Source organism: Pavona decussata, unplaced genomic scaffold, assembly GCF_977016875.1.
Source record: "Pavona decussata unplaced genomic scaffold, jaPavDecu1.1 SCAFFOLD_137, whole genome shotgun sequence".
In the NCBI taxonomy this organism is placed as follows: Eukaryota; Metazoa; Cnidaria; class Anthozoa; order Scleractinia; family Agariciidae; genus Pavona; species Pavona decussata.
The window spans coordinates 531,615-558,263 of NW_028145550.1; the positions used below are offsets into that span (position 1 = coordinate 531,615).

General features: G+C 36.2%; 3 protein-coding genes across 4 annotated transcripts; 2 read left to right on the forward strand and 1 right to left on the reverse strand.

Moving 5' to 3' along the window:
* Positions 1–7,574: 7,574 nt before the first annotated feature.
* LOC146467169 (arpin-like) lies at positions 7,575–12,439 on the forward strand. 2 transcript variants are annotated; one of them, XM_085126265.1, is made up of 6 exons: positions 7,575–7,742; positions 8,446–8,527; positions 9,165–9,300; positions 10,382–10,597; positions 11,121–11,275; positions 11,537–12,439. In XM_085126265.1, exons 1-6 carry the CDS (start codon positions 7,633–7,635, stop codon positions 11,543–11,545), a joined length of 708 nt encoding a protein of 235 aa, XP_084982391.1. In that variant the 5' UTR covers positions 7,575–7,632; the 3' UTR covers positions 11,546–12,439. The 2 variants fall into 2 exon arrangements, with proteins under 2 accessions (XP_084982391.1, XP_084982392.1); XM_085126266.1 differs by lacking the exon at positions 8,446–8,527.
* Positions 12,275–19,826, reverse strand: LOC146467170 (V-type proton ATPase subunit D-like). The gene is made up of 10 exons (XM_085126264.1): positions 19,629–19,826; positions 19,425–19,542; positions 19,241–19,320; positions 18,422–18,489; positions 17,863–17,907; positions 16,964–17,067; positions 16,232–16,298; positions 15,783–15,861; positions 15,402–15,481; positions 12,275–14,252 (listed from the first exon to the last, which is right to left on the reverse strand). Exons 1-10 carry the CDS (start codon positions 19,673–19,675, stop codon positions 14,197–14,199), a joined length of 744 nt encoding a protein of 247 aa, XP_084982390.1. The 5' UTR covers positions 19,676–19,826; the 3' UTR covers positions 12,275–14,196.
* A 92-nt stretch (positions 19,827–19,918) lies between these two features.
* On the forward strand, positions 19,919–25,607 carry LOC146467171 (transmembrane emp24 domain-containing protein 10-like). Its single transcript, XM_085126267.1, has 5 exons — positions 19,919–20,107; positions 20,275–20,386; positions 22,484–22,560; positions 23,104–23,230; positions 24,037–25,607. Exons 1-5 carry the CDS (start codon positions 19,919–19,921, stop codon positions 24,156–24,158), a joined length of 627 nt encoding a protein of 208 aa, XP_084982393.1. The 3' UTR covers positions 24,159–25,607.
* Positions 25,608–26,649: the final 1,042 nt, after the last annotated feature.

Here is a 26,649-nt window from a genome sequence, read left to right on the forward strand (position 1 = left end):
GGTCGCTGTTTTAGCGTTTGACACTCGGTCAAAGGGGAAAGGGGAAATTTGAACAGTTAATAAAAGGGCAAGTATCACGGGGATTTGGCATCATTGCAAAAACACCAATTGAAAACGTTTTTTCAATTATAATTGTTATTATTATTATTATTATTATTATTATTATTATTTATTATAATAATGATAATTTATTATTATTATTATTACTATTATTATTATTATTTTTTTTATTTTAAACTTCCAAATAATAAATAATGCTCCAGTTTGTTATAAATTATCACCCCAGTGCACTTAAACTGTTGATGAGATGGACTATTCGCTAGCACCAAGATCATGAATTATTGTTCCTTATCACACTTTCGAGAATTCGGGTAATTCCTTTCTCTTAGTGTTTCAGAATTATCTTGTAACTTAGTGTAGGTATTGTTTTACCATTTTCACCAGAAAAGTCAAAATCCCCATGAAACGTACCCGTTCAAGGAATACGGTATTCTGTAACCTTTATGCAATCGGAGAATTTTCCACATTGATTAATAATGAATTATTACTTTTAATAGATCTTAAATTTTTGGAGCAATGTTAAGAAACGCAAATTGTTAATAATATTCATGAAGAAAAGGTATTTTCTTTTATTTTATTATTATGAACTTTATTTTGTTTACAAAAGGATCCTGCAGTGCAAAGTCAATACATGATTTTTTTTTTTCGAAAAAATTAACCCCACAACCATAAAAATAGCAATTGTACAGAGTCTATTTTGTACCAATAACAAATATTTTTCCACAGAATTAAGTTTTATCTTCAAAGTCGTGCACGGAGCAAATTCATGAGCATTACTGTTGGAGTGCGATATTTTGAAAATTTGAATCTTGGTGAATGCTGTTACCTAAATGAAATTCTATTTAATTGCACTGAGGAAATTGAACTTTGTATTGGATGGTCTTGGCCATTAAACGCATGTGAAAAATATGCCTCCAGGTGTATTTTCCACATCCTTTGAAGGCCAGAGAGAAATATAACTAAAATTTCACTCACTCTCCTGGCATGTGAACTCCCTGCTGAGACACTGTGCAGCGCTGGTTTTGAGTTCATAGATGCAGGTGAGAATGAGTGGAACCGTTCCAAGATAATATACTCAACCACAGGATAAAATAACAATACCATGCAACCCTTTCCTCTCCTGAGGCTCCTTTAGAAAACACAGAGTGAAACGTTGGAAAAGGGATCCCCTTTCTTTAGTGTCTGCATTCATTGTGCTCCTTTTTCTTACTTCTCTGGGGAGGAAAGAATAACTGCAATCCTGTGGGGAGTACAATATTAAAGAGAGATTTTTGGAAGAGAAGAATGACATTTATAATATTGTTGGTTACTCACCACCGTTGGGATGAAGTTAAAACATAAGGAAAAATAATAAATTTAAGGGTATCCTCTGCAAAACAATGTAAAAAAAATTGACGAATTTGTTTTGTAATGGAACAAAGTTAATGAGTAGAGGAAAAGTGCAACTGACTGGCATTCATCGAATTTTTGCCGATGAAGCTAGTTAGGCAAAATGAGTCAAGAAATTGTCTCAGCATTAGATTTTTTTGCCAACATTCTATCTCACACTTTCAATATTTTTTGGGGGGGAGGGGGGTTGAGGATTCGGTCATCATGCAACCCTTTAACCTCTTTGAGTGTAACAGTACACACGATTATCTTGGGATAAACGTTCAAAACCAACCTGCATTCTAATCACGTTCTGCTCAGTTAAGCTTACATTTGGAGAATGATTGCTTTTGAAGATTTCACCCAATGGATATACTTGAAGATCAGGCGAAATAAAAAGCACCAAAAAAACTGTCAAATAGCCTCCATATGAATGGGGATAAGACATTTATCCAGAGACTCTTTCAGTTGTAGTGACCTGAAAATTACAACCAGTAGCTTTCATTTGAATGTTCCAACTGAACTCAAATGTTAGAACCAACTTGAAATTCAGTGTACATCATTGCAAATAGCACTGCAAGAAGCTTTCAATTGAATGCTAACACTAGGATTTTTTTTAGTCACATGACTCAAAGAGTGAAGTAAAGGGTTAATGAAGACATCTTTTCTCTCCTGATGGCCTACCATGAATAAAACAGATTTTAAGAAGGAAAGGTTTTATTTATGTATGGCAGATTTAAATCATATTTAATATGTAACTTATTTACCAGGCAATTTTTTAGCCTTTTTCCATGCAGACGTTTTTGCAAAAGGTAACAGTAACTTTTGGTACACTTTTGTAATCAGACAGCAATAAAGAAATGTTGGTAAAGTTGGTTTACATTGTGAGTTGACACTTGGTGGGCTGAGGGCATGGGAGGTTCATAAGTACTTTAAGGTTCCCTCTTATCTGGGATGCATTTTTCAAATAGCCCATTGCACAGTCCATTTCCCCGAATACAATGATTTTATGGGCCAGTTATTTTTATGCTTAAACCTGTAAAATTTATTTCTAATAGGCCATTTTACAGTACTTGTGTGTTTAGTGACCTGGCCTAGGATTGGAAGCGAGGCTGGGGGTGACCTTGTTTTGATACAAACCTCACTGTTTTTCATAAGTAAATGCAAACTAGTTAGCATAAGAAGAGAATGATCTACATTTGAAAAGCAGTGAGGTTTGTATGAAAACAAGGTCACTAAGCACACAACTGTAAAATGGCCTATTATTGCTGGTTATTGATGATGTAAGTGCAACATTTTTGCACTTTCTGCAATTCAACTCCAAGTTAATACCTACAGTTTTCAGCTCATCACTGATTTAAATCAGCCAGACCGCACTTTTAAGCTCCAGTTTTGAACATTTCAGGGGAACATGCCCCCTGTTCCACCCTAATAGGTTAGGCTTTCATTGCTGGCTAAACAATTTATTCCTAAGCGACATCCTTGGTGTTGTGCAGCTGTGTTTCCCTACATCCTCTAGGTTAAATTGCTGCTCCCTGGGCACCTCCTCCTGTTTCTTTTCACCTTTGATACAAACCTGTCAAGCATTGCAAAGACTAAAGGCTTTACCTAATTTTCTCAGACAAAGTCAAATAACAAAAAAAAGATCACAGGTTTTTTTCTCCTTGAAAACAGAACACCCTGCAGACAAGATTGGCCAACAACTTCAGTCTACCAGCCCTCTAACGTGTACACCATCAGGACCAGTTCTCTCTTCTCCTCCTTTAAGAAAAGTGTCCATCTTGTTAAGAGTTTAATTACAGACAAACAGTGAAATTCAACCAAGTCAGTCACCCTGGTAGTGTTTATTTTAGGCCCTACTGGCACTAATCCGGATAAAGTCAAAATCAGTGTTTTTCCCCTGAAAATACATCAATGTTTTCCATCCACACAATTCCGGATAAATTTGGAAATAGCATCCCCACTTCCCAGAGATGCTAAATACACAGTGGAGTATTCACACCTTGCTGTTGTAATTCCACTGTTTTCCAAGAAGCCTTGTTTCTTTTTTTTTTTTTTAATTATCTTTATTTCTGATAACTAAGGATTTGGAAAAAACATCTCAGAATAAAAAAGTAGCGATATTAAAACATGACATTTCAGCGATGACATTTCATCATTATCAAAATAATGTAAATTATAATAAGATTGGTAACGTTAATGTAATTTCACACCTTCCTTTCTTTATATAACATTACCAATCTTATTATAATTTACATTTGATAATGGTGACATGTCGTCGCTGAAACGTCATGTTTTAATATCGCTACTTTTTATTCTGAAATGTAATCTTTATTAATTTTGTAATTAGCAATTCAACATATTAGAACATTACAAAAAAGAAAATATGAAAATACAAAAAGAAAAAAAACAAAGAAAATAAACAAAAGGTGCTGGTTACAAAGGCTTGTTTTCACCACCCACACTAAACCACTTAGCTGGAGTTTTTAAATTTATACCTCCTGAGGAGCATTTTCGAGGGGTTTTGTTTTTGGTGGCCAAAAATACTGGGTTAGTGTGGGTGGAAGACCAAATCAGTAATGTATTTTCAAATTCAACTGGATGAATGTGGACGGAGCCTGTTAGATGAGTGTCTGTCTTACAGGGGTATTAACTGTATGCAAATTGCCTTGAGTTCCCTCTTAATAGAGATTATACAACCTACCGGTACTTGTATAAATGATTACAGACAAACTTGGGGGGGGGGGGGGGGGTAGGGAGAGACTTACAAATGCTGGGGTAAACTTGTGATGGACCAGCACTCCAACCAATGTGAGTAGTAATACTTCTCATTGCTTCAAGTATTGGCTGTCTGTGGCCCATGTACTGCTTTCCTATTCCTTACGGATGGACCATTTTAGTTTTGAGGGGAGGGGGGGTTGAGCAATTTTGTCTTGTTAAGAATTTTTTTTTTTCACCTTTAGGCTGTGCAAAAAATTTTTTTAGCACCTTCAGATTGTGCACAAATTTTTTTTCTATTGGTTTTCATTTAGTCTTCATATTTATCAAAGTATCACCAAAAATGAGCATTTTATGAGGTATGGGCTATACAAGTATGGAACACTATTTAATAATTTTGTTTATTTAATTATCAGATCTCAGATATGTTGATGATAGCTGAAAGTTATAATTTAATGCAAGAGATGGAAAGTGATGTTTTATGGAATGAATTTTATATCATACCAGATTCAGTGAAAAGTATACAAGAGATAGATGGAAATGATGTATTTATGATATGAAACACAAAGAGGGGAATTAGTATTAATACAAATAATAACACAGCATTTCTGTCTGTCTAAATTAAATTATGACAAAAAATTACAGATTAGTTTTTCATTTGGTCTAACAGGATCCTACGAGTAGAAAGGCTTGCTTGACTTTTTTTTTTCCCCTTGGCCCACTGTGCATGATTTTTTTTCTCTACTTTTGCTGTGCAGGAATTTTTTTGGTAATTGCCCCCTCCCCCCCCCACCCCCCTCAAAAATAATCTGGTCCATCCCTTAGTTTAGCTTACCTTATTCAGTTAGCTTGGCTTACCTCACCAGGTAATGCTTACCTATCTACCTTCACTTGTGGCAAAGTTTCCTCAGGCATTTAGTGTGCTACTTGTTTAATGACAGAAAGAATGGACTAAGGTGTATAATGTAGAGAGAAAATCTCAGCTGTTAGCATACTACAGCTCTGTAGTGACACACAGCATGCCATTTAGATAATCATTGAACACTTCTCCCAAATGAAGACCCAAACAATGCAAGATAAAACTTAGAGCTTTTCCGTATCTTAAAAATGACTCTTCGGGTGATTTTCAGCGTTCTAAACAATTTAAGTTTGAGGAGAAATATTAATCTAAACATTCGAAAATTCACAAGGGCAAACAAACCTCTTGTCTGGCAAAAGTGAACTTTCATATTTCCGGCCGCCATGTTTGTGCCCCTCAGAGGGACACAAACATGGCGTCTCCATACTAAGCTCTATACATTTATGTGGAACATTTTGTCAAATAACTCAGGTACGGAATGCCGCACAGACCTGACACTTGGACAGATGCCTTATTTATCCTCTATACCATGTCAATTTCTTGACCTCATTTATGGAATTGTTTCGATTTTTTTTTTCAATGGCATGACAGTGAAAACCGAGAATTCTAACACTTTTACACAGACTCAACACTATCTGAACATTTGAAGTCTAATTTTGTCTTCATTTAATGCTTAGTTAAACTTAATTTTAGACAGAACTGAAATCAGAACTGCATCTGCTAAGAGATCTGATGCATAGAAACCAACACTATGACACAAATTTGGACAAGGAGACCTTAACAAAAACTAATATTTAGGGGTCCTTTCTGTGGAGCTGACCTGTTGCCATGGTAACCTTTATGACGTCATAACTGGTCTTAAAGTAATGCCAACCGACAGGGCTACAAAGATCGATGTTTGTATATAGTTTGCCCATATTATCAGTTACAATTTTTTGTCCACATTTTATCACTTCACAAACTCTACAAAAATGAAAAACCCTTACGAGCCACCTTAAGACAATGAACTTCTGAGCAAAGTTTCAATGAAACAAACTTACGTGAAATAAGCTTACGTGTGAGAATATTTCCATAAGCGTCACCAAGCTTATGGCAGTTTGCCGACACTAAAAACACGAAACAACATGAAACCAACTTGCTAAAGCATTAAATGTAGCGATAGTGGCCCAGTAACAACTTGTGCCGCCCTTCCGTTTAAGTTTTACGTTTCAGCTTACGTTTTTAATGAGTTACAAGCTTACGTTCGTGAAAGAACTTCCAGCCAAGCTCCTTTCAAACCGAACCTTGTCAGTATGCTTTTTCTTTGGTTCCGTCATTTAACCCGTTACGTCACATAAAATATGAAAAAGACAAAAATATGCTTCCAAATAATAGTGGCAAAACGATTCAAAACGTTAACAGCACAGCACTCACCTCTAAAATTGCTCCATAATATTCAAGAGATCTCAGTCCCTTTCCTTGCATTTTGGGGTCCACTTTAGATGTCTTCTCCCGGCCGGCGGAAAATGGCGGGAAACTTTCTAATCCCGTGGTTGTCTACGAGATGACGCAACACAGATTATCTTAATCCCGGATTAAAGTGAATTTTGACTCAAGTTTAAGTACTAATAAATAAAGATTCTTCCAAAGATTTTTGTCTGTAAGTTATGACTTACGACTTTTCTTTACCATTAGCCCAAAATTGGCTTTTAAAAACATTTTAACGTGCGAGATAAGAACCTCGGTTAATTTTTAATCGGGGATTAACGTTATAATCAGCTTTCGAACAACCGATCCCAGAGAGATTTTTTAGTGTTTCATCTATCCCATGGCAGCCTGTTTCAGGCTTTCAGATAGTAGGGCCGGTGAAAGGCTAAAGTCAAAATTAAACGCCGGGAAACTAATTCTCTATTTTGTGGCCTACATCTCGTGATCCCCGTTTGTGTGCTCGCAGAAGAAAAAAATTGCACCTGGATTTTTTTTTTTTTTTTTTTTCAGAAATATCATGCTACCAAAGCAAATGTTGCGTGCTGGTAGAGACTGTTGGCCGGAAGCGGTTTGGGAAATAATACCGTAACATGAACAACTGGACTGTTTCCTAGTACTAGATATAAAGAGGTATGGATAGAATGCGACTAGAGAGGGGGGTCAACAGAGAAGGAGGGAGGGGAGGGAGGAGCAGATTAGGCTCGATTACCAGCCGCTGTTCGGACCAGAGAGAGCAGCGGAAATCGAACCTAGGAGCAGATTTGTATGGAAGGTAAAGTATTTCCTGGCATTAAGTCAAATCCGATTTACGTCATTCATCTTAAATCAGGGCCTCACCAATAGGTGTGCTGCAAATTATTAAAAGTCTGTAGCCTTATCATCCAATTATTCTCTCCGTCTGAGATAATTTTTTTTCCGTGCACAAGCTTTCATTCATAACAGCTTTAGGTACAAATCGTGTGGAAGGGCAAAACAGAGGCATAAATTCCAAAGAATTAACGGTGTTATGAGTTGTGTTACAGCCTTTCGTGATTTCCGGTGGATCGCGTGACATTCTATGATTCGTTTTCAGACCCCTCGGCTGTGATTAGTCGAACGCCTGTCAAAAGAACCGCTAATCGATATTATATGCCAGGGAAACTAGCCATTTCAGGGTTAAAATGAGCCGTTCCCATATGCTTTATGACAATAAACCCTTGGAGTCAATTCCCGTTAGTCCTGTCAGATGGGAAAAACGCTGGGAACCCGACAAGGTCTTTCGTTTGCACAGGTTTGTTTAAAATATAGGCTGTATTAAAGGTTCTAGAGGTTTTGACCTCCTTGTAGAATTGTCCTAAATATTTAATCTTTAGTGTCGATTTGTACTTCAAACACATGAGTTCTAGTAATAGGAACCCTTTCTGTTCGTTTACTTTACCGAAATATAATCTTATAAGCTAAAATGTAACATATTCTTTATCAAGTAGGAGAAAAATAATCACTGATTATACATGTAAGTCTTCAACCCAATTTGTATGTACATGTAATAAAAACTGTTTAGATATATATTTTCTCGCGATCCACGCCCAAGCTTGGGATTATTTCTTGGCAAAGATAAATGAAAGCTTAAATTTAAAGTGCTTTATGGATGACTGTAAGATCTGATAGTTTTATAGCACAGGGGTAATGTGACAAGAATCTGTCTCGGTTGGACGTGTGTGGGGTAGGGTTGGGGTGGGGTGCACTTGGAAGTTGAGATCATGGACCCAACTCCATGCCGATCCATTGTCAAAACATGAACATAGTGAAAAATGACTGACACTTGCAAAATTAGTTTATTTGTATGACTTTGTCTTTTCACTAATTATAAAGCAAGTCTGACAATTAATCTAGGGGGAATGATCCAGCTGTCCTCTGCTTTGTAATTAAATAGTTTAAGTAAATACAAAGGAGCATACTGATGCAAAACATTTGTCTTGTTTTCCTTTCAAAAGAACTGGTGGTGTTATTGTAGAGGGTAAAATGCATGGCAGGTTGAGATTTTCTGTCACAGATCCTTTCTCAGAATCCCAAAAGGTAATTTCCATTTGATGTGTAAGGTTAAGTCACAGTATGAGCCTAGGTGGCCCACACAGCCAGATCAGCTTTAACCGATTTCTGTAGTATGAATCAACTAAGAGTACTGCTAGCACTACACTTCCCTTGATCAGAGGCTGAAGTCCATCGCAGGATTTCAGCCCCAGCAGTATGCCACAGGTACCTATTTATACACCTGGCGGAAGAGAGACAATGTGCAGCCAGGTTTCTTGTCTAAGGAAACAACTAAGCAATGACGTGACCAACTTAGCCTTATGAACCATAGACCTTCCAACCCTCTGAAAGTCCAATGATTATCAAAAGTCTGATGCATTAACCCTGGTAGAAATCCTATGAATTGGATCCTATAGGATTTTATAAGATCCTGTAAGATCTTGTAGGATCCGCAGCTACAGGATCTTACTGAGGATCCTGAGTACGATTTCTACCAGGAAACCACTACACCACCACACATTCACATATTTGTTACAATACAACCTAACATTTTAAATATTGAGCTGTACATTTTCTTCATTCTTGATAATGATGTTTGATACATCAAAATGTCGAACAATGTTACTTTTAATTTTTCTTCTTTTACTTCCAACACATTAATATCTACTGTATTTCAACACAGTGGCGTTATGTAGTCCTGCATATAGAGATTTCAAAAGCATTCAAGAGAAAGTTTGATGCAGTTTCTGGAAAGGAAATTGAGCCAAACTATGGAAAGGATAAAAAAGTCAGCACTGGTTACTTGATGTCCTCCTACAGTAAGTCCTGCCCAGTATTTATGAGACTAGCAATAAATTTTCTTATTTTCCAAAAAATAAAAAGGGGATGGCCAGAGCTGCCCAGGGTTGCTGAGGTTAAGGTATCTGTCAAAAGAAGAATTAATTGGTCTCAGTCTACAAATTATTCAGAGATTAAAATATCTCTACATTGTAGCTCAGGTAAGGGAATATATTAAGACATGTAATGTTCTGACTCAAACATGGCTGAAGATATGAGATACATAAAAATAGAATGACGGTTTGTAGAATGCTATTGCATGAGTTCGACCTTTCTTAAGTGCTAAAGGGAACATTGCTTTAACAGTGAATGTGGAGAGTTAGAGAAGGGAGTTAAGGCTGATGTCAATTAAAGGAAATGTCTTGGATGCAATAAAAAAACAAAGTTACAGAACATATTTTCCCAGCTATGATGACAAATGGGGAAGACAGAAAATTTGCATGGCACTAATTAAGATACATAATGTTACATGATTTGCATATTTAAATACATTGCATTTGCATAATTATGCTGCAGTCAGAAAAATGACAGAGCATTCATAAAAAGTGCTGAACATTTATAGCAGTACTTTTTAGACCTTTATGTTCATATTTTGAACAAGCTTATTTTAGCTTTAGAGTAATATTGTAGATATAACAATTACATGGATAATAAACAGTTGATTGACTGACTGACTGATTGATTGATTGATTAATTGATTGATTGATTGATTGATTGATTGATTGATTGATTGATTGATTGATTGATTGATTGATTGATTGATTGATTGATTGATTGATTGATTGATTGATTGATTGATTGATTGATTGATTGATTGATTGATTGATTGATTGATTAGGTCTAGCTATGATATTAAGAATAAAGCAACTAAATTTAGGGACTTATAATTTAAATCATTTTCTAGAAATTATCCTTTTAAGATAATTATTTGGAAGAGGGTCAGAGGGCCCTTAAGGAATACATTTTTTGAAAACCTGCTGCCAATTTGTAACATAAAGGGCTCAACCCAACCTCGGCCTTAAACTTCTTTCTTCAACTTTCTTAATTTGTGTTGTTCTCTAGAGACCACTGCTGCACCAGATTCTGATAAAATAATTGCAACTGAGGCAAAGAGGATCACAACAGTAGCAGAGTTGGAAAACCTCACAGAGAACAAACTGCCTGAGAGAGGTAGTGCGAGTCAGGCCTTCTGGTGTGAAGAAAAGTATATAGAGAAAATGGAACTGATGCAAGGAGACCACGTTAGGCTAAAGACCAATGGAGAAGGCCCACTTATTGGTAGGCTTAACTTCTACATGAACCTCTCAGGGTACACAGAATGACAGGGGGCAGATTATGTTCTACTTTTCTTTCCCACCTTCTGAAATTTGGCTGTCAAATTTGCAGCTGTTACATGCCGAAGGGAAATAATGTGGAATATTAAATAAATGAACATCCCTTGAATATAATGGTCAGATTCCTTTTGAGGAAATATTTTAAAATAACAATTATTGTTCGACCCAGTAAATTACTTTGAAGTGAGTGAGAGACTAGATAATAATGTGCCTGTAGTTGTTCTCAAAAACATTCTAAATACAGTATCCTGAACCCCCACCCCCCTCCCTCCCATGTCTCCTCCTAAAAAGCACCTTTAGTGATCGCAGGCCTCCCTTTTACGATTTTATATTATTACCAGTGTCTTTGAACATTATAACATTCACCAAACTATTCCTAATAATTGAGAAATTAATTTCGTTGATTACTTTGTGCATTGATTTAACACTTTATCTTTTTTCCCCTTGCCATTGTTCTTTCTGTCAAGAGTTTATAGTGAAACTCGATGATGAGACTGCAACAGTTACTAACTACACTGGAGGAGAAGCTGCTGGCAGTTCATGGACAGACAAGGTGATGTCATTTAAAGCACAGCAAGGGACACCAGAAGAAGAAGGAGATGGAGCTGGTGATGATGAATGGGTGGGTAACTTGCATTGATCTTCTTGCAACTTGTCACACAACAAATGTTGTGTTGCAAGTCTTAATTGTTTGTTGCCCATTTTACCACCTCCCCGCATGCAACAAATTTTCATGTAGCAAAAAGGAGACTTTCTGCAACATGAAAATTTGTTGCATGCGGGGGTGGTTATATGTGGCGTGAAACCTCTTAGCATAATAAAATTAACTGAACAAAGACTAATCAAAAAGTGATATCACACTTTTTACGTATTTTTTTTTTAGGATGACTAAACATTGCAACAATCTTCGGCTGGTGAATAACTCACAGCTAAAAGTGACAATGTTATTCTGAGGAAACCTCATGCTTCTCCACCAGAAAGGAGGCTGAATGGTATGCCTTTTATTAGTGAAATTAAGAAGAGAAGGTGGCCAATGATGAAATACTGTTTTTGTGGCTGAAATAATTTTTTTAAATTATTATACCACTATTATATCATTTCACCAACTAAAGTCAAGCAAAATACAAGACCGTAATACACTGTAGTGTCCCGGTTTCACCAGTTTACAACAGAGCCAATGCAGGCAATGACATTTCACTGGCTCTCTGTGTTGTTTACATTATTCAAAAAGCACAATATACTGATGGGCAGATAATGAGGCCATATTTCAACACTCTTACCAGAAAAGAGAAGCCAAAATAGCAAAATCTTTTTGTAGTGGAATAATAAATCTCTTATTCGATGGTTTCACTTATAATATGCGTGGACAATTTGCTCAATGCTCATATTTTTCCTCGCCTTTGGGGCAAAGAAAAATACTTTGCAACTCGCAAAATATCCGTGCGTATTATGTAAAACCATCAAATACTGTTAGATATATAAAAATATAGCACTGGTAAAGATATCACAACAGTCTTTGTTTGTTTGTCAAGGCGTATTATTCTCGTCATCACAGAATGTCAATCATGTTCTTCAGGACATGCACGGTCCCAATCATACACAAAAAAATCTGACACAGTCATCTATGAAAGCCACCTTCTTTATTGTCAAATTAACAGTGTTTGAGAATATTGTTTACACTCAGTATAATTTTAAATACAATTAATTATTATAATACAGGCATATAAATGGAACTTAAGACCCTCTGATTGCTTAAAATGAAATAAATGTTGATTTTGTACACTCAGTTAAATTTTAATTCCTTCATGTCCAACGCAAACAGTTTTAGAAGTTCTAAGGCTGATTTAGACATGCTTGTCACTGCCAACGTTGAACGATGACAGTTGTATACAATTTTTTGCATAATGCAAGCAGCACATACCACCACATTTGATAACATAGAGCAAACTTTTCACTGACCAAACAAATCTTTAAAATATTCCCTGGAGCACTCATGTTAGTTTAGGTGTTTTCAATATTGTGCGTTCTTACACTCAAAGAGACCCCTCCCCCCCTCCCCACCCATCCAAAAACTCATCAATGGAATTTTTAACATCATTACAGGGATCGAGACAAATGGCCACCAACTAGCCGCAGAGTAGTAAAAATTTCGGTTCCAGCTAGCAAGTTTTGCTCTTTCCCTACTCATTTTGGCTGGTAAAAATTGTAAAGCGCTGCAAGGTCAAACAAAAATGAAAATAGTTTGCGCAAATCAAGGGACAAGAAGCTAAATAACAGAAAGACTGTTAGCAGATTTCATAGACTTGCGGTAAATTAGTATTTTTATATTTCCTACATGAAATAAAGCAGTTTTCAAATGAGTAAGCAACTGAATCAAATGTATTGCACACTGTAACTGAGGGGACAAGACAAGTCTCTTATACAAATTTTAGATACCTAAAAGTCACAAATGGTGCCACGCACATGAAAAGGTATACAACGAAGTCATGGCAGGTTTTGGTTTGATGCCTAATTTGGCAGGAAAACAGAAGCAAGACTTTTAACCAGTCAAGTGATAAGGCAAAGTAAAGCAAAACCAGCTGAGAGCAAACATGAAATTTCAACACTCAACTGAAAACCATTCTACACTTGTACTTTATTGTAACTTGTCGGATTAATTGGATGTCAATTAATACCATAGCACACGTACTGTTAGTGATAATTTACATTTACACGGTACTGTATTTCTTGTCATGAAGTTAATTATAGTTAATGAAATCAATCTATTAACTGTAGCAGTACTGAGCATCAAATTTCTCCTTGTAATAACAATGCTTATTCAACACCTAAGGTCATGAGAATTACAGTCAATCCAGGTCACGCGTGAACAGTATTTCCAAGAATGAAATGAACATTCGAATTTCTCTTCGTAATGTCCAACGTGTGAATGGAATGTTGGCCATTTCTCTCGAAATCATTCCGAAGCAGATGCATTGACTGAAAAAAAAGATTCAAAATACTTGGGAAACAATTGTTATTCTTAAAATATTCAATTTTGCAATGTAAAGAAAAATTCATAGCTTTATCCCGTCAATAAGCTAGGGAAATTTATACGATTTTACTGACATGTAAATTTCAAAACTCTGTTCAAATTTCAAAAATATCGTTCACGCGTGACCTGGGTTGACTGTAAGGATACAATCACTTTGGAAAATAAATTTTCTTGATATCTTAATAACTTCTCCCCAGTACTTTTATAAGAAAAGTATAAAAACAAGATACAAGAATTTGTTCTTTGATATTAGGGGTTAAAGGGTCAACTAACTGCAGTAAAAGGAAAAGATTTGTACAGTACTGATATTTGAATTTCAAGATGTGATAGCGAGAGGTAAATTGACACTCAGTGGCTGTTAAGAACAAGCTTTTCCCCATACAAAATCATACATAATGTTTAAAAACCATTTCTCCATCATGAGCAATAATTATCTAATTGTTATAATCTAAAATAAATTACATACAGTAGTAAAGATTCCTAGACAGTTGCTTAGAAGGAATGTATTGATGTTACTTGAATAGCAAGTCCTCATCCTCTGCATCATCCAACAGGTTTGAAGTTTGGTCTGTAAACAAAAGAAATAAGACATGCTATTTCAGTTTACTACCTGTGGAGTTCAAAACTCAACCAGCGATAAATTAAAGTTTGCATTATATAGTATGGGTTGCCACCTCTAGGAAAAAAATTCCCTGACTTTTCACTGACTCAGAACTAAATGTTATTTCCACTAACCACTAAAGACAAATCCCTTTATAATAAAGCCAACTATAAAGTGAAAGAAATCAATTCCTTAGTTTGTAAATACCCTTTGCAATGACAGTACATTTCCCAAAAAAATACTCTCTTGCAAACTGAGTGGCTAGCCAAAACTAAAATACCCTGATCACTTTTCACTGACTTTGAGATAGAATTCTCAAACTCATTTATTTAATAATTCAAAAGCCAAAGACAAAAGGAAATCATGCACCGTGACATGTTTGGATATCTGATGAAAAACTCCTCGTTTTTGCATCTTTAATTTCCCCTTCAAAATCAGTTTGTTCGAGAAGTTATATCAAACACTCATCACAGTGTTTCATCACAAATATACATCAAAAACCTCGAAGTTCGTCAAAAATACTCTGCTACACGTTGTATTAAACTCTCTCCTCATTGTTTGATATGTTACTTAAGAATTCCCCCGACTTGATGCAAAATTCCCTGACTTTATCCTGACCTTGAAAAAAAAATGTTTCCCTGTTGGCAACCCTGTGACTAGGTATATGTATCTCTCCTGGCCTATGACACCCCAATCCCCCCCCCCCCCCCACCTACACACACACACCACCCCTACTTCAACAAATTTAATGTTTCAAAACTGTTACTGGGAACATTAACATGTGGTTCCAGAAGGTAACATCTACTGTATATCCCCCATAATTTCCCATGAAAGGTCATTGGAAATTCCATATCAAATAACATTTTATTGGGAAGGACATGAATACATGTATTTCTGGAACAACACAATGAAGAATGCCAGATGTAAAGCCCAATTTTATTTTCCTCTACACCATTTTTAATTTGAAAACATGAAACCAATCAGCTTGTAAAACACTTGGCTGTTAATGCAAAGTTTGGCAAAATCACTTGAATCCACTAAAATTTATTTAATAACCAACTGAAGGCATTTATTCCCCAAATTGGTGTAATCTATCACATTCACAAACCACATCACCATTTGTTATTCCTTTTGCTTTCTTCGCAGCTTCTGCCTTCTGTTTAATAATTTTCTTCTTTTCTTGAATTTTCTTGAGCCTACGATGTAAGTTAGAGGCAAACAGTAATCAGGATAAGAAACCATTTCAAACATTTAATATTTAAGATACTGCTTGATTAAACATTTAAGTCAGGAGAATAAAGAAAGTACATGTACATTGTAATCACCAAAAATGAAATGCCTTGATTTTTACACAAAATCTCCCAACTAGTAGGACAAGAAATACATGGAGGACAGTAAGGAGAATAGACATGTTGATATTACATGTAGTGCTGAAAAGTTAAGTGAAAATCAAGACATATTAGCGAAAGAAAACAAAACAACCTCGGCTTCACAAACCTGTAGAATTCTTCCCTCTCTCTTTCATCCAGTTCTCCTATGATGTATGATATTGTTGCCTCAATCTTGGGAATAATCACTGGAAAACAAAATTAAAGGGCCAATGCATTAACTTGGAATGAAATTTTTGTGAGTCTTAAACTATTGCAATTCTTGCAAATACAGAAAAAAAAGTCCCTGTGAAAATTTGTTCCTGAAAATTTGTAACACTGATGTTGAATTCTCCAGTATCACTATAGTATAATTATTTTATTGAAAGGAATGCAGGAACCCCAAACAAAGTGCACTGGTATGTGTAAACAGGGGAATGACAGTGTTTGAGAACTGGAACAAAAATAATTATTTTTTTTGCTGGGTTCCACTGTTCCTCAGTTTATATCCCAACATATATGTACATGTATAATTTCAAAAGTATGCACCCAGTTTTTCCTCACAGAAAATGTTCTTACCATATTCTATAGCATTCACTCTCCTGTTTGTGATTTTAATAGCCTCATCCAGTGTAACAAAAGCAGTCTGTAAGAATACAGAATAACTGTAAGATATGTAAAATCTGCCTGCATCGGACACGAGAATTCATCTTATTCTTTCATTTGGCAATTTCTTTGTCACTGAAGGTTTAATGATGCAACAATGGAATCCCAACCCAAACAAACAAGTCCACAAACGTCTCATACGTTGCAAAACTGTTCCCACCAGGAATCACTTTAAAAATGCGAGAGTAAGGTACACATGCATGCAGCAGATGATGATTACCATGTAAGAGAAACATGTTCACTTGGATAGTTTGTTTCAAATTGCTTCAATAATTTTTAACCACTGTCAATTTTTCAAACATCAGGGGAATATTATCGACCAACACATGTACAAGTAGGTTCTAAGCTCAGGTGAACAACTGCATCACTTTAAAGGATGTGGGATGGGATGGGATTGCCTCCAGAAGATTCTGTTATTAGTAACGAGCCTCTGGATGGAGAACCACTCTCCAGAGCAGCAACATCTACATGTAACTCCTGGCAATACTGCGGAAGTCATGATGCCAAGGGAAAATGAGCACCAACCATACTAGCAGGAACGTGGAAAGAGTGGCAGAATGAAAGCATGGGAATTCAATGCTGAGCTTAGGGTGTAAAAGCATTGCCAACTGAAGTAAAATGCTTATTAAAATAATTATTTTATACCTGAAGGGATGCTAGCTCAACCAGCAGTTTGACAGCCTTGGCGTAGACTTCCTGGCATTTACTGACTTGTTGGCCACCACGAGACAAACCAGTCAACTCGTAACCTGAAGTGCAAGGATAAAACAAATTATGGAACAAAATAACTCATGTACATGCATGTACCTTCATTTTGCAGTGATGTGAAAATTAAGCCTGCCAAATGTTAAATTAACTATCAAGTTAGTAACTTCTAAAGTCAGTTACTTTAAATTAAAGTTGGTTAGTTTTAAAGAAAAGAGATCAACCAGACATTGTTAAATAATCAGTGAATGGGTTCTTACAGTATGCACATCACACCAAACCAAATCAATAGGCAAATTCTTTGAAATGAACGGTTTTTACATGATATGTATGAAAATTTCGACCAGATCACCATTTACTTACCTCCTTTTTTTTAATAGACATAGTAAGGCAATTTGTAATATTATAATTTCCCTTCTGTGAAGCGTTTTGGACCACTGGGAAAGGACGCTATATAAATGTATTATTATTATTTATTAAATGTACACATCTAAAACAGTCTTACATAAAACCTACCCATCTTTATCCGAAGTCCTGATATTGGCAAGAATATTCTCCTCATTTTTGTTCCCATATTTCTTTGGTAAAAGTTACATATAGGAGTGTTTAACCATCAAGAAATTTTATCTTTGGTGAGCATTTCAATATTATTCTCATAACTTGTGTGTTTGATCATGCACAGCTGCAGTGTTTGCAAATAAAAGTATTAATAATTTAGATGCTGGCCATTATTAAACATGCATGTGAATTGTTAAATAAGCTGGCTTCCATGAAAAAAAAAAACGGAATGGTGCAGACTTTAAACTCCACATTTAAATTATTAAAGGGGGACAACTTACTATTGGTGCCATCTGCATAGGCTTCAAAGATCGGTAAATGAACACCTACAACAAACACAATGAAACAAGTCAGAAATATTAAGTACTCCTTCATTGACAAGTTAGATTTTTTGGTATTATTGACTGCTGTAAAAACAATGGTCACTCTTAAAGGCTGTAATGCGAAATGTAATCTGCACACCTTAATGGTAAAACTAATCTGGAATATTTCTAGGTTTTTAATAACCATTTACTCAAAGGGCAACAAGTCTCATTTGAGATAGATAACAGTCAAGATGATACTAGATAGCCAACAAGAGTTGCCTATTATCATCTCCTATCCAATGTGTGCGAGTGGAATAAGTGTTTTATTAAAAACAACAATGAAAAGTCGCTAAATCTTGCTGATTTAGTAATATTTTCTTTTCTCCTTGACGCATACTCTAACCACATTTGTGGGGCACAGCTTATATATACCATGGCCGCTATATCCAAATAATTATGAGTCAGTTTAATTTTTAATGATTAACAACGACACTACCATTATCATTATTATTTAATGCAGCAATAATCGCTTTACCAGCAACATTGTCTTTCCTAAGACGAATCTTTGTCTGTGCCTTGTCAACATTCTCCAAAACCACATAGCTGGAAGTAAAATAATTAATTGACCTTTAAATTGCAATGACAAAGAAATATCAGAAAATATATACAAATTCTGTTATGCTGAAAAAGAAAAAAGAGAATCAGTGGTAAACTGCCAGGAATGAAGACTACAGTGTACATGGTGACTGAAAGATACACGTACAGTTGAGCCTCGATTATCCAGCCTCATTGGGACTTGAGTAAATAGTCCAGATAATCGAAAATATGAATATTAATGAGACAGTAATGTGAACAAAGGAAATAAAGAAAACAGAATTAATTGTGAAATAGATCAGAATTGCATATTATTAGCCTGTATGTTATGTTATATTTACAAGTGTTAGTGTATTCAAAGCACTCTGAAATGTTCAAGCATCAGGCTTGTTTGTTTCAAGGAACGACAATGTGATCGCATCTTATTAATATTCATGAAAAAATTGGGAACTGGGAAGCAATTCCGGATAATAGAGGTCCGGATAATCGAGGTTGGACTCTACCAGGTAAAATCTGAAGTTAATAAATAATTAATGGTCACCAAAATATAGTACACTGTTATCATATCAACCCAGATTGTGTTGATAGCAGTCTCGATTGGTGTTTGTACTTCTTTATTTTTTGAAAAAAAAAAATCCACCTATTATATATCCCTCCCCACCCCCCAAATAAAATGCAATACCAACAAATATTTCGCATCACGTGACTCAAATTTTCAGTCGTATTACTCTTTGGACACGATCAGAAAATCAAGAATTACCTGAAATCGCCGGCAGCAAAGTTTGCCTCAGCTAACGAGAAAGTTGCTTCTCTCATTACATCACCCATCAAAGTTTTGGTCTGTGTACAAGTGAAGACGAAAAGGCGAAAATCAGATTGTTACATCGCGCTTTGAGATCTATAGTCTGCTATGTTCAGTAGAGGCGGATATTTTTAATACTTACCTCAATGATCTTTCTAAGGATTTTTCTGAAGCGCATCGTTAGTGCATCGGATTTCTTTTTCAAAAGACTATGTCCCTTCTGCGCACCTTTCAGTCGAGCTTTCATCAATGTCAAGGCCCTAAATGTAACGGAGAATAAACACAATTCCCGTCAACACTTCCCCGTAAAAAACCAGTAAGTCTTCAGCGAGTATGTTAAGCTTACATCCTAGAAGGGAAAATGTTCAATCGGTCCTTTCCTCCACCCGACATTGTGCGAAAATCGCAAAAGAATTGCCCTAAAAATTTTCGTCTCTTCTTGTGGGTCAATGTTTGGCTTGGTCACCAGGCCAGCTTCCTCTGTTTGCCCGCGCTCCTTCAGCGGTGTATCGCAAAAGGAAGAATTCCCGGATCTTCTTTCTCTCCTCCTAATGCCACGTCGCCGTCCATTTTGAAAGCAGATTGATGCCAGAAAAGCCCGCTTATTTCCAATACTGAACGCTCCACGTTTTCGAAATGAGGCCTTTAGCATTATACATAGACTTCTCCATAGTTTTATTGAGTTATTTAGCCTTAGTTAGCGCTCTTTCATTCACGTTACCACCCGGACAGGAGAAGTGTTTGCGAGAAGAAGTCCACAAAGATGTTTTAGTCACTGGTGAATACCGATTGTCCGATGCTCCACAACAGAAAACGCACTTAACGGTAAGCCTTTATAAAGGATGCAATGATGGGAGATTGATTTAGCCCTTTTTTGTAGTTTTCACGGTGGAAATGGCTGTAATTAAATGTTATCATTTGTACATGAGCTTACTAGCTAATATAATCTCGATCTTAAGTTTGAGTTCATTTATGGTTATTTCTTTTGTTAGGTAACGGATTCCACCGGCCATGTCTTGTATAAGAAAGAAGATGCTACTAAGGGCAAATTTGCTTTTACAACTGATGACTATGATATGTACAAAGTATGCGTAGAGAGTGAAGGTAGGACATGCGTGAATGACTATTCCCAGATTCTTAGCTAACAAATTACAGTACATGGAGTGGTTTTAATTTGAGCATCACAGAACCAAAACCAAAGTAGTTACTCTGACCAATAAAACAGATACAAACAACACAATGAGCTAATCAGATTAGTCATGTAACAATTGTAAAGCATGGCACGACTCAATTTTGGTTTTGCTTCTCATTGGTTGAGAAAGTGGTACGAGTTTTGCCAACCAATAGACCTTTATCACTCTGCGGCCATGTTGAGTCACAGGAGAATAAAAAGCTTTGTTTTTGCACGGCAAGCCTTGTGCTGAATTTGCTTCTGGCCGAGGCTTGCCATGCAAAAACAAAGCTTTTATTCTCCTGGGCCCAGTTGTTTAAAGCCCGATTAAGCTAATCCTGGATTAACGTGAACTTTGAATCAAGTTTAATTACTAATCAATAAAGATTCTTCCAAAAGATTTTTGTCTCTCGGTTTTGACTTAGAGTTTTCTTTACCTTAAGCTTGAAATTAGCCTTTAAAACCATTTTTAACGAGTGAGGTGAAACCCTCGTTTAACTTTTAATCCTGGATTAGCATTAATCGGTTTTTGAACAACTGGGCCCTAAGTGATAAAGGTCTATCACCGAGCACACAAAGTAAAACCAAAGCAAATACAGATCACTTTCAAGATGCAGGTGAAAACTGCTCTAATAGGACTTCATTATAAGAAATTTATCAGTTATAGTGTCCTCCTATAAATGTGGAGTCCTAATGCACCACATTACGCCCTATAATATACCGTGTTTAAGGACGGTGCCTACTATTGTTACTGCGCATACGTTCTGCGCATCGCAAGATACTCAGGTTTCCTATGGGTGGTGCCTACTAATACAGGAATATTTTTGCGCGGTTTAAAACTACGGAGAAAGCAGAACTTGGCAAATGCTTTTGGTATCTCAAAAGAAAATTGGGGGTAACCATGCACTTTTCAGAGATAATTAAGCGTCAATTTAGGAAAAAATCCCATACATTGCTTTATATTTTGGCGCTTTTTAGAGATATTATTGCTTAATTATCTCTGAAAAATGCGTGGTTACCCCCAATTTTCTTTTTGGATTCCAATAGCCCTTGCTAAGATCTACTTTTCCCGCATTGTCATAAACCGAACAAAAATACTTCGGTATTAGTAGGCACCGTCCTTAATACATATTTCTGAAAAAGAAGGTACACGTAATAGTTCATCACACTAACAGCAATCTTGGAAATTTACATTGTTTGAGCTTCATATTCATGCGCTAAACAAGGGCTGTTGAGTAAGAGTTATTTTACAGATAAATGCACAAAAAATTATCCAGTCACAGTATTATCCACACTATCTGAGAGATGTGGTACCATAGTTGCAAAAAATAATGCCAGGCGTAGGACAACATCTGGCCAAAATTAGCCTGGCGAAATCCTAACTTTTTATTGGACGTTGTTTAGTTAATTTAATGAGCAAAAAGCCTGCTTTGAGAATGTTGTGTCCATGGCAAATTCTGTAGCTTGGTCAAACAAAATAACTCCTCTTCAAGGAAAGAAATATTTAGGTACCACATTACGCAATAGTTATTCAGAAATATTAATTTTGATGCAAAAAGCTTGTATGAGCTAGTGATACAGCCATTCTGTCTCATTTTACCTACCTGTAAACTAAACCTTTTAAATTATGTCGGTGACATTTCAGTTATTGTTCTTGTTATTGCTGCATTTTAACTCTTCATTTGTATTTCCTAAAAGTTGGTGCCGAACAAACAGACTTAGGATTGTGGAGGGGTTAACACTTCAATAACAATGAAAAAATAATCATGTGTTGCCAAACTCTCGAGATATGTCCAGAAATGCATGCTAATGAGATTCATGAACTGTATGATAGACATAGATAATTCTCACTAAAACACACATAATTCTGTCAAACATGAAGTCATGAAAACAGCAAAAAGGCCTGTTTTAAATGAAGTACCCAAATTTATGGTTAGGTGCATTTCTGGACATAAGTGAAACTCTCAACCTAAGATTACCTGCATCTCTGTAATGAGAATTACTCTCGTCCTTTCTATGTTTTACTGTAGGTCAAGCAGGAGGTGGAGTTGATCGTGAAGTTTTCCTCAATGTCAAACATGGTGTAGAAGCAAAAAACTACGAGGATGTAAGCTTTTATTAAAATAACAGAAACTGGTGTTAACTTTTTTTAAAATGGCAAGTTTTATTAGCCTTTGTAAACATTAATATTAAAATTCCACAAGCAAGTACGACATCTACAGGGATGTAGCTAAGAAAAATCTCAGCAGGCTCATTAATAAACCCAGCTATCTCTTTTGGACTATGTACCTTTAAACTTAGACCCAAGTATTTGTGTTCTGCATAAATTTCAGCTGGTGATAAGGTCTCTTTCAGATGGTGTAATTCGCTGGTAGCCGGCTGTTTGCAACATCTCTGCATCTGCATGGTATAGGGGAGAAAGTTATAGTAGCAATAAACTAACACATGAAAAAAATACAAGTAAAATGCAAAACTAATAATACAGGTACAGCTGTACAATGTAACACTGATGTCCATGTTAAGGAGTACAGCTGTACAGTGCATGGTAGAACTCTCGAACTGTAAAGAAAGTGTTAGTTGTCTCAGACATTTTTGTTAGCATCATTTCAAAAGCAAAATAACCTTGCTTTATCTTTGTGTGCTTTTTTAGTTAGCAAAGGCTGAAAAGCTTAAGCCAATGGAAGTGGAACTGAAAAGGCTGGAAGATTTAGCAGATGCTGTTGTTAATGATTTTGCTTATATGAGACAAAGAGAGCAGGAAATGAGGGACACAAACGGTAAAGAAAATTATCATGTTGATATTACAGTTGAACCTTTACTAATGGATGTACAGTATCTCTCTGTTTTGGCCAAACGTGACTTTCTACAACAGCAGGGCTGTTGCTAATTTTGAAATGGGTGGGAAGTAAAAAGGCGCTTTTTTCCCATAGAGGTGTCAATGCTTTGTTCCTCTGTCAGAGTAGCTAGGGTTCCCACTCATAATAGCTAAGGAAAATTCCCAGCTTTGCCCAGCTTCCTTTAACATCTTGGTCTACTTTTTTTTGCAAAACAAAAAGCTCTTATGTGTTAACAAGTCTGTAGGCTCTACTTTGGCTAAGAGAGTTGTTGCATGTCTCAAATTAGAACTTTTGTTTAGTATTAATCAGAGAAGAAAAGAAATCATTTCAAACATCACAGTTGATTCAGTGTTTAGGCTTAAGGCGTAAGATTCTTGGGCGAATTTGAGCCCCCAAATTACAAAGGAAATATGGAACTAGGTTTTTGACACAAGAATCCGTCTGTATTCATGCCAAATTAGAACGAATTCAGATAAATATGGATGCAACTTGGCCAAACCATCACTTGAGTCCTTTTGCAGCAGGCCCTCCAACCGCTGGGATTGTTGGCAAAGATAAACTGCTGGCCGTTGCTGTTGGCTGACAAATCTGAGCAGTGCATAATTACGTAATGTTCTTCACCGACAACTGATGCTCTTCAATGTACATAAATTTTGCAGTTTTTTGAACTGTAGATATTTCATGAATTTTTTTTCTGAACTACAAGCATTCTGATTGGTCTTCTCTTGTTTTGTTGTGTTTTTCAGAGTCAACGTACTCCCGTGTGCTGTATTTCAGTATTTTCTCCATTCTGTGCTTGTTTGGTTTGGCCACATGGCAACTCTTTTATCTGCGACGATTCTTCATCGCCAAGAAGCTCATAGAGTAACTTGACAAAAACTACCAACATTTGATACCTTTACATAAAGCCAGATGCATTGAGATCTGTGATCTATTACTGGCTATATGTACCTGCAGCTGTAGTCTATCTTTTGGGGGTTGGATAAAACCTCAGTTTTATGATAAATAATATTAACCCTTCTACAACCGCTTGTGTGTTGCCAAGATTTTGCTCTTGGTGTAAAATGGCAATTTGTTTGTGTAAATAGGTTAACAAGTACACACTGGTTTTGCCTGTGGAAGAACACAGGAAAAAGGAAGTTTTCAGGGATTTGACTGTTAAGGAAAGGAATAGTGTTGCTTCTTTTTGAAGGTTGTGTGCATTCTACAGCAGCTGATTATAATTTTATTTCAAATTATATTTTTCAAAACCTAGCTAAGCGTATTAGAGACAAATCAAAATCTGCTATAACTTTACAATGTACCTTGGCCAACCAAAATAACGTTATGTACAGTATCTTTGGGGAGGGGAAAAAGGACTGTCACTACTTTGAACTTAGAGTTTGAAAATGACTTGAGTCCTTGTCATAGCCATCATTCTTTCCTTTGACAAGAAGTATCACTTCTCATGTCTGCCCTTACTCTGAGGTGCTTAAATGGGTATCTGCAAGCCTGTGGGTAAACCTAAAAAACGGCTAGAAGGGTTCTCATTTAGTGCAATTGTTGAGCCGCCTACTTTTCAGCAAGAAGACTGACATGTTTAATAAACCTGTATACATTTAAACACTCATTTTCTAGGCTTCCTAGTTCTAGACAGATATTTGTTCCTTTCGTAGAAGTTGCTTGCAAGTTATTTTGATTGGGACTTCATGAAGTTGGAGTTGAGCCGTGTACCCTGTATATATAGCTACATCTCAGGGCCCGATTGTTCGAAAGCAGATTAACGTTAATCCACAATTAAAAGTTAACCGAGGTTTTCTGCCCGCTCGTTAAAATTGTTTTTAAACTCTAATGTTAAGCTAGTGGTAAAGAAGAGTTAACATAAAACCGAGGGATAAAAATCTTTTTGAAAAATCTTTATGAATTATCGTTGTGTAATTAAACTTGAATCAAAGTTGCTGTTAATCCAGGATTAGCTTAATTGGGCTTTGAACAACTGGGCCCAGAATGTAAGGACAATCAACAGTTTTCTTATTATTTTGCCCAATGTTTTGGGAAAACTAAGAAAAAAAAGCAAATCCTGTTTATGCGTTTGTTACAACCTCTTTCTGTGCCGTTTTCATATTTTATGCTCAGTGAAAGAAAAGTAACTTTCATTTCCAGTCATTTTCATGGAGAGTGATAAAAATCAAACTCACAAAATAGCTGGAAGTGAAGCTTGAAAAACCTACTGACTGAGAAAAATGTCAAGAAGTATTGATATTTTGCAAAGTATTGTTCGACTTGATGTGAGATGTTTTATTGTTAAAAATAAAAAAATTAACATCAGAAAACAACATGTAGTGGAGACATTTTCCGTTGTACTGTATTCATCAACATCTTCATTTTAGCCCCTCTAAGGTTCAACACCATCATCTAATATGTAACTGTAATTTTCTCACAAAAGTTACCGTTCAGTGTTGTTTTACATGTACATATAACCCCAAGAAATGAAACTAGATAATTAAACTTTTCAATGGTAATTCCATTGTTCTCTGTTTACTTCTACAAAGCTTTAAAGAAATCACTCTTTAATATTACATTAAGACTGCTAAAGCAGAAGTAGGACAATTTAGCAAGACAGCTAAAGTTGACTTAATTTTCATAAATTATTGGTTTGAGAAAAATTTCACACCTCTTCCCTACATTTTCACTCACGACTTCTTGAGTAAGCAGCGTTCTATGGCTCAAGTGCTTCAAATAAGCACCACATTATTGTTGAGGGCAGAGCAATTATTCAAGCGCAGCTCTTAATGTCTACTTGTTTTGCTCAAGAGTCAGAGTGGCACAATTACCAAATACCCTAACCACAATTATATCACAGAAGCAGCAACTCTCGCATAGACGAGCGGTTGGGAGATCTTCAACTAACAATACATGCAAAACATTACAGCGAGACCGACTTTGAAAATCACGATTTCAAAACATTTTAGTTATTATCGTTAAGCGTTGTGGTTAATTACAAAACTTAAAAACGAAATTCAGCTAGAATTTGAAGGCAAAATTTTAATCCATCGCAGCCGACCACATTTAACCCTTTTAGCCCCAGTGGTGATCAACACGTAACTTCGCCTTACAATGTCACTGCTGAATTAAACATTTCAGTCAGGAGAATAAAGGAAATAATCTTCAAAGATGAAATGCCGTGATTTTTAGACAAAATCTCCCAACTAGCAGCATAAGAAATATACAGAGGACAGTGAGGAGAACGTACGAGTTGACACTGGGACTGAAGGGTTTTAAAAAGTCCATCTTCGTTCCCAGTGCCAAACATTGGGTCTAGTACTCAGTCCCTGCCGGCTGAAATGGTTCCAAAAGGAGGGTTTGCTAAAAAGGAAGCT

What these genes read in the sequence shown, in the direction of transcription:
- LOC146467169 (XM_085126265.1), top strand. Translation starts at nt 7,633, where the DNA reads ATGAGCCGTTCCCATATGCTTTATGACAATAAACCCTTGGAGTCAATT. An exon ending in AAGGTCTTTCGTTTGCACAG is followed by an intron (nt 7,743 to 8,445) that starts GTTTGTTTAAAA and finishes TCCTTTCAAAAG; the next exon opens with AACTGGTGGTGTTATTGTAG. An exon ending in CTTTCTCAGAATCCCAAAAG is followed by an intron (nt 8,528 to 9,164) that starts GTAATTTCCATT and finishes ATTTCAACACAG; the next exon opens with TGGCGTTATGTAGTCCTGCA.
- LOC146467170 (XM_085126264.1), bottom strand. Translation starts at nt 19,675, where the DNA reads ATGTCGGGTGGAGGAAAGGACCGATTGAACATTTTCCCTTCTAGGAT. An exon ending in TAGGAAAGACAATGTTGCTG is followed by an intron (nt 17,908 to 18,421) that starts GTAAAGCGATTA and finishes TGTTTGTTGTAG; the next exon opens with GTGTTCATTTACCGATCTTT. An exon ending in CTATGCAGATGGCACCAATA is followed by an intron (nt 17,068 to 17,862) that starts GTAAGTTGTCCC and finishes CTTGCACTTCAG; the next exon opens with GTTACGAGTTGACTGGTTTG.
- LOC146467171 (XM_085126267.1), top strand. Translation starts at nt 19,919, where the DNA reads ATGAGGCCTTTAGCATTATACATAGACTTCTCCATAGTTTTATTGAGT. An exon ending in AGTATGCGTAGAGAGTGAAG is followed by an intron (nt 20,387 to 22,483) that starts GTAGGACATGCG and finishes GTTTTACTGTAG; the next exon opens with GTCAAGCAGGAGGTGGAGTT. An exon ending in AAGCAAAAAACTACGAGGAT is followed by an intron (nt 22,561 to 23,103) that starts GTAAGCTTTTAT and finishes GTGCTTTTTTAG; the next exon opens with TTAGCAAAGGCTGAAAAGCT.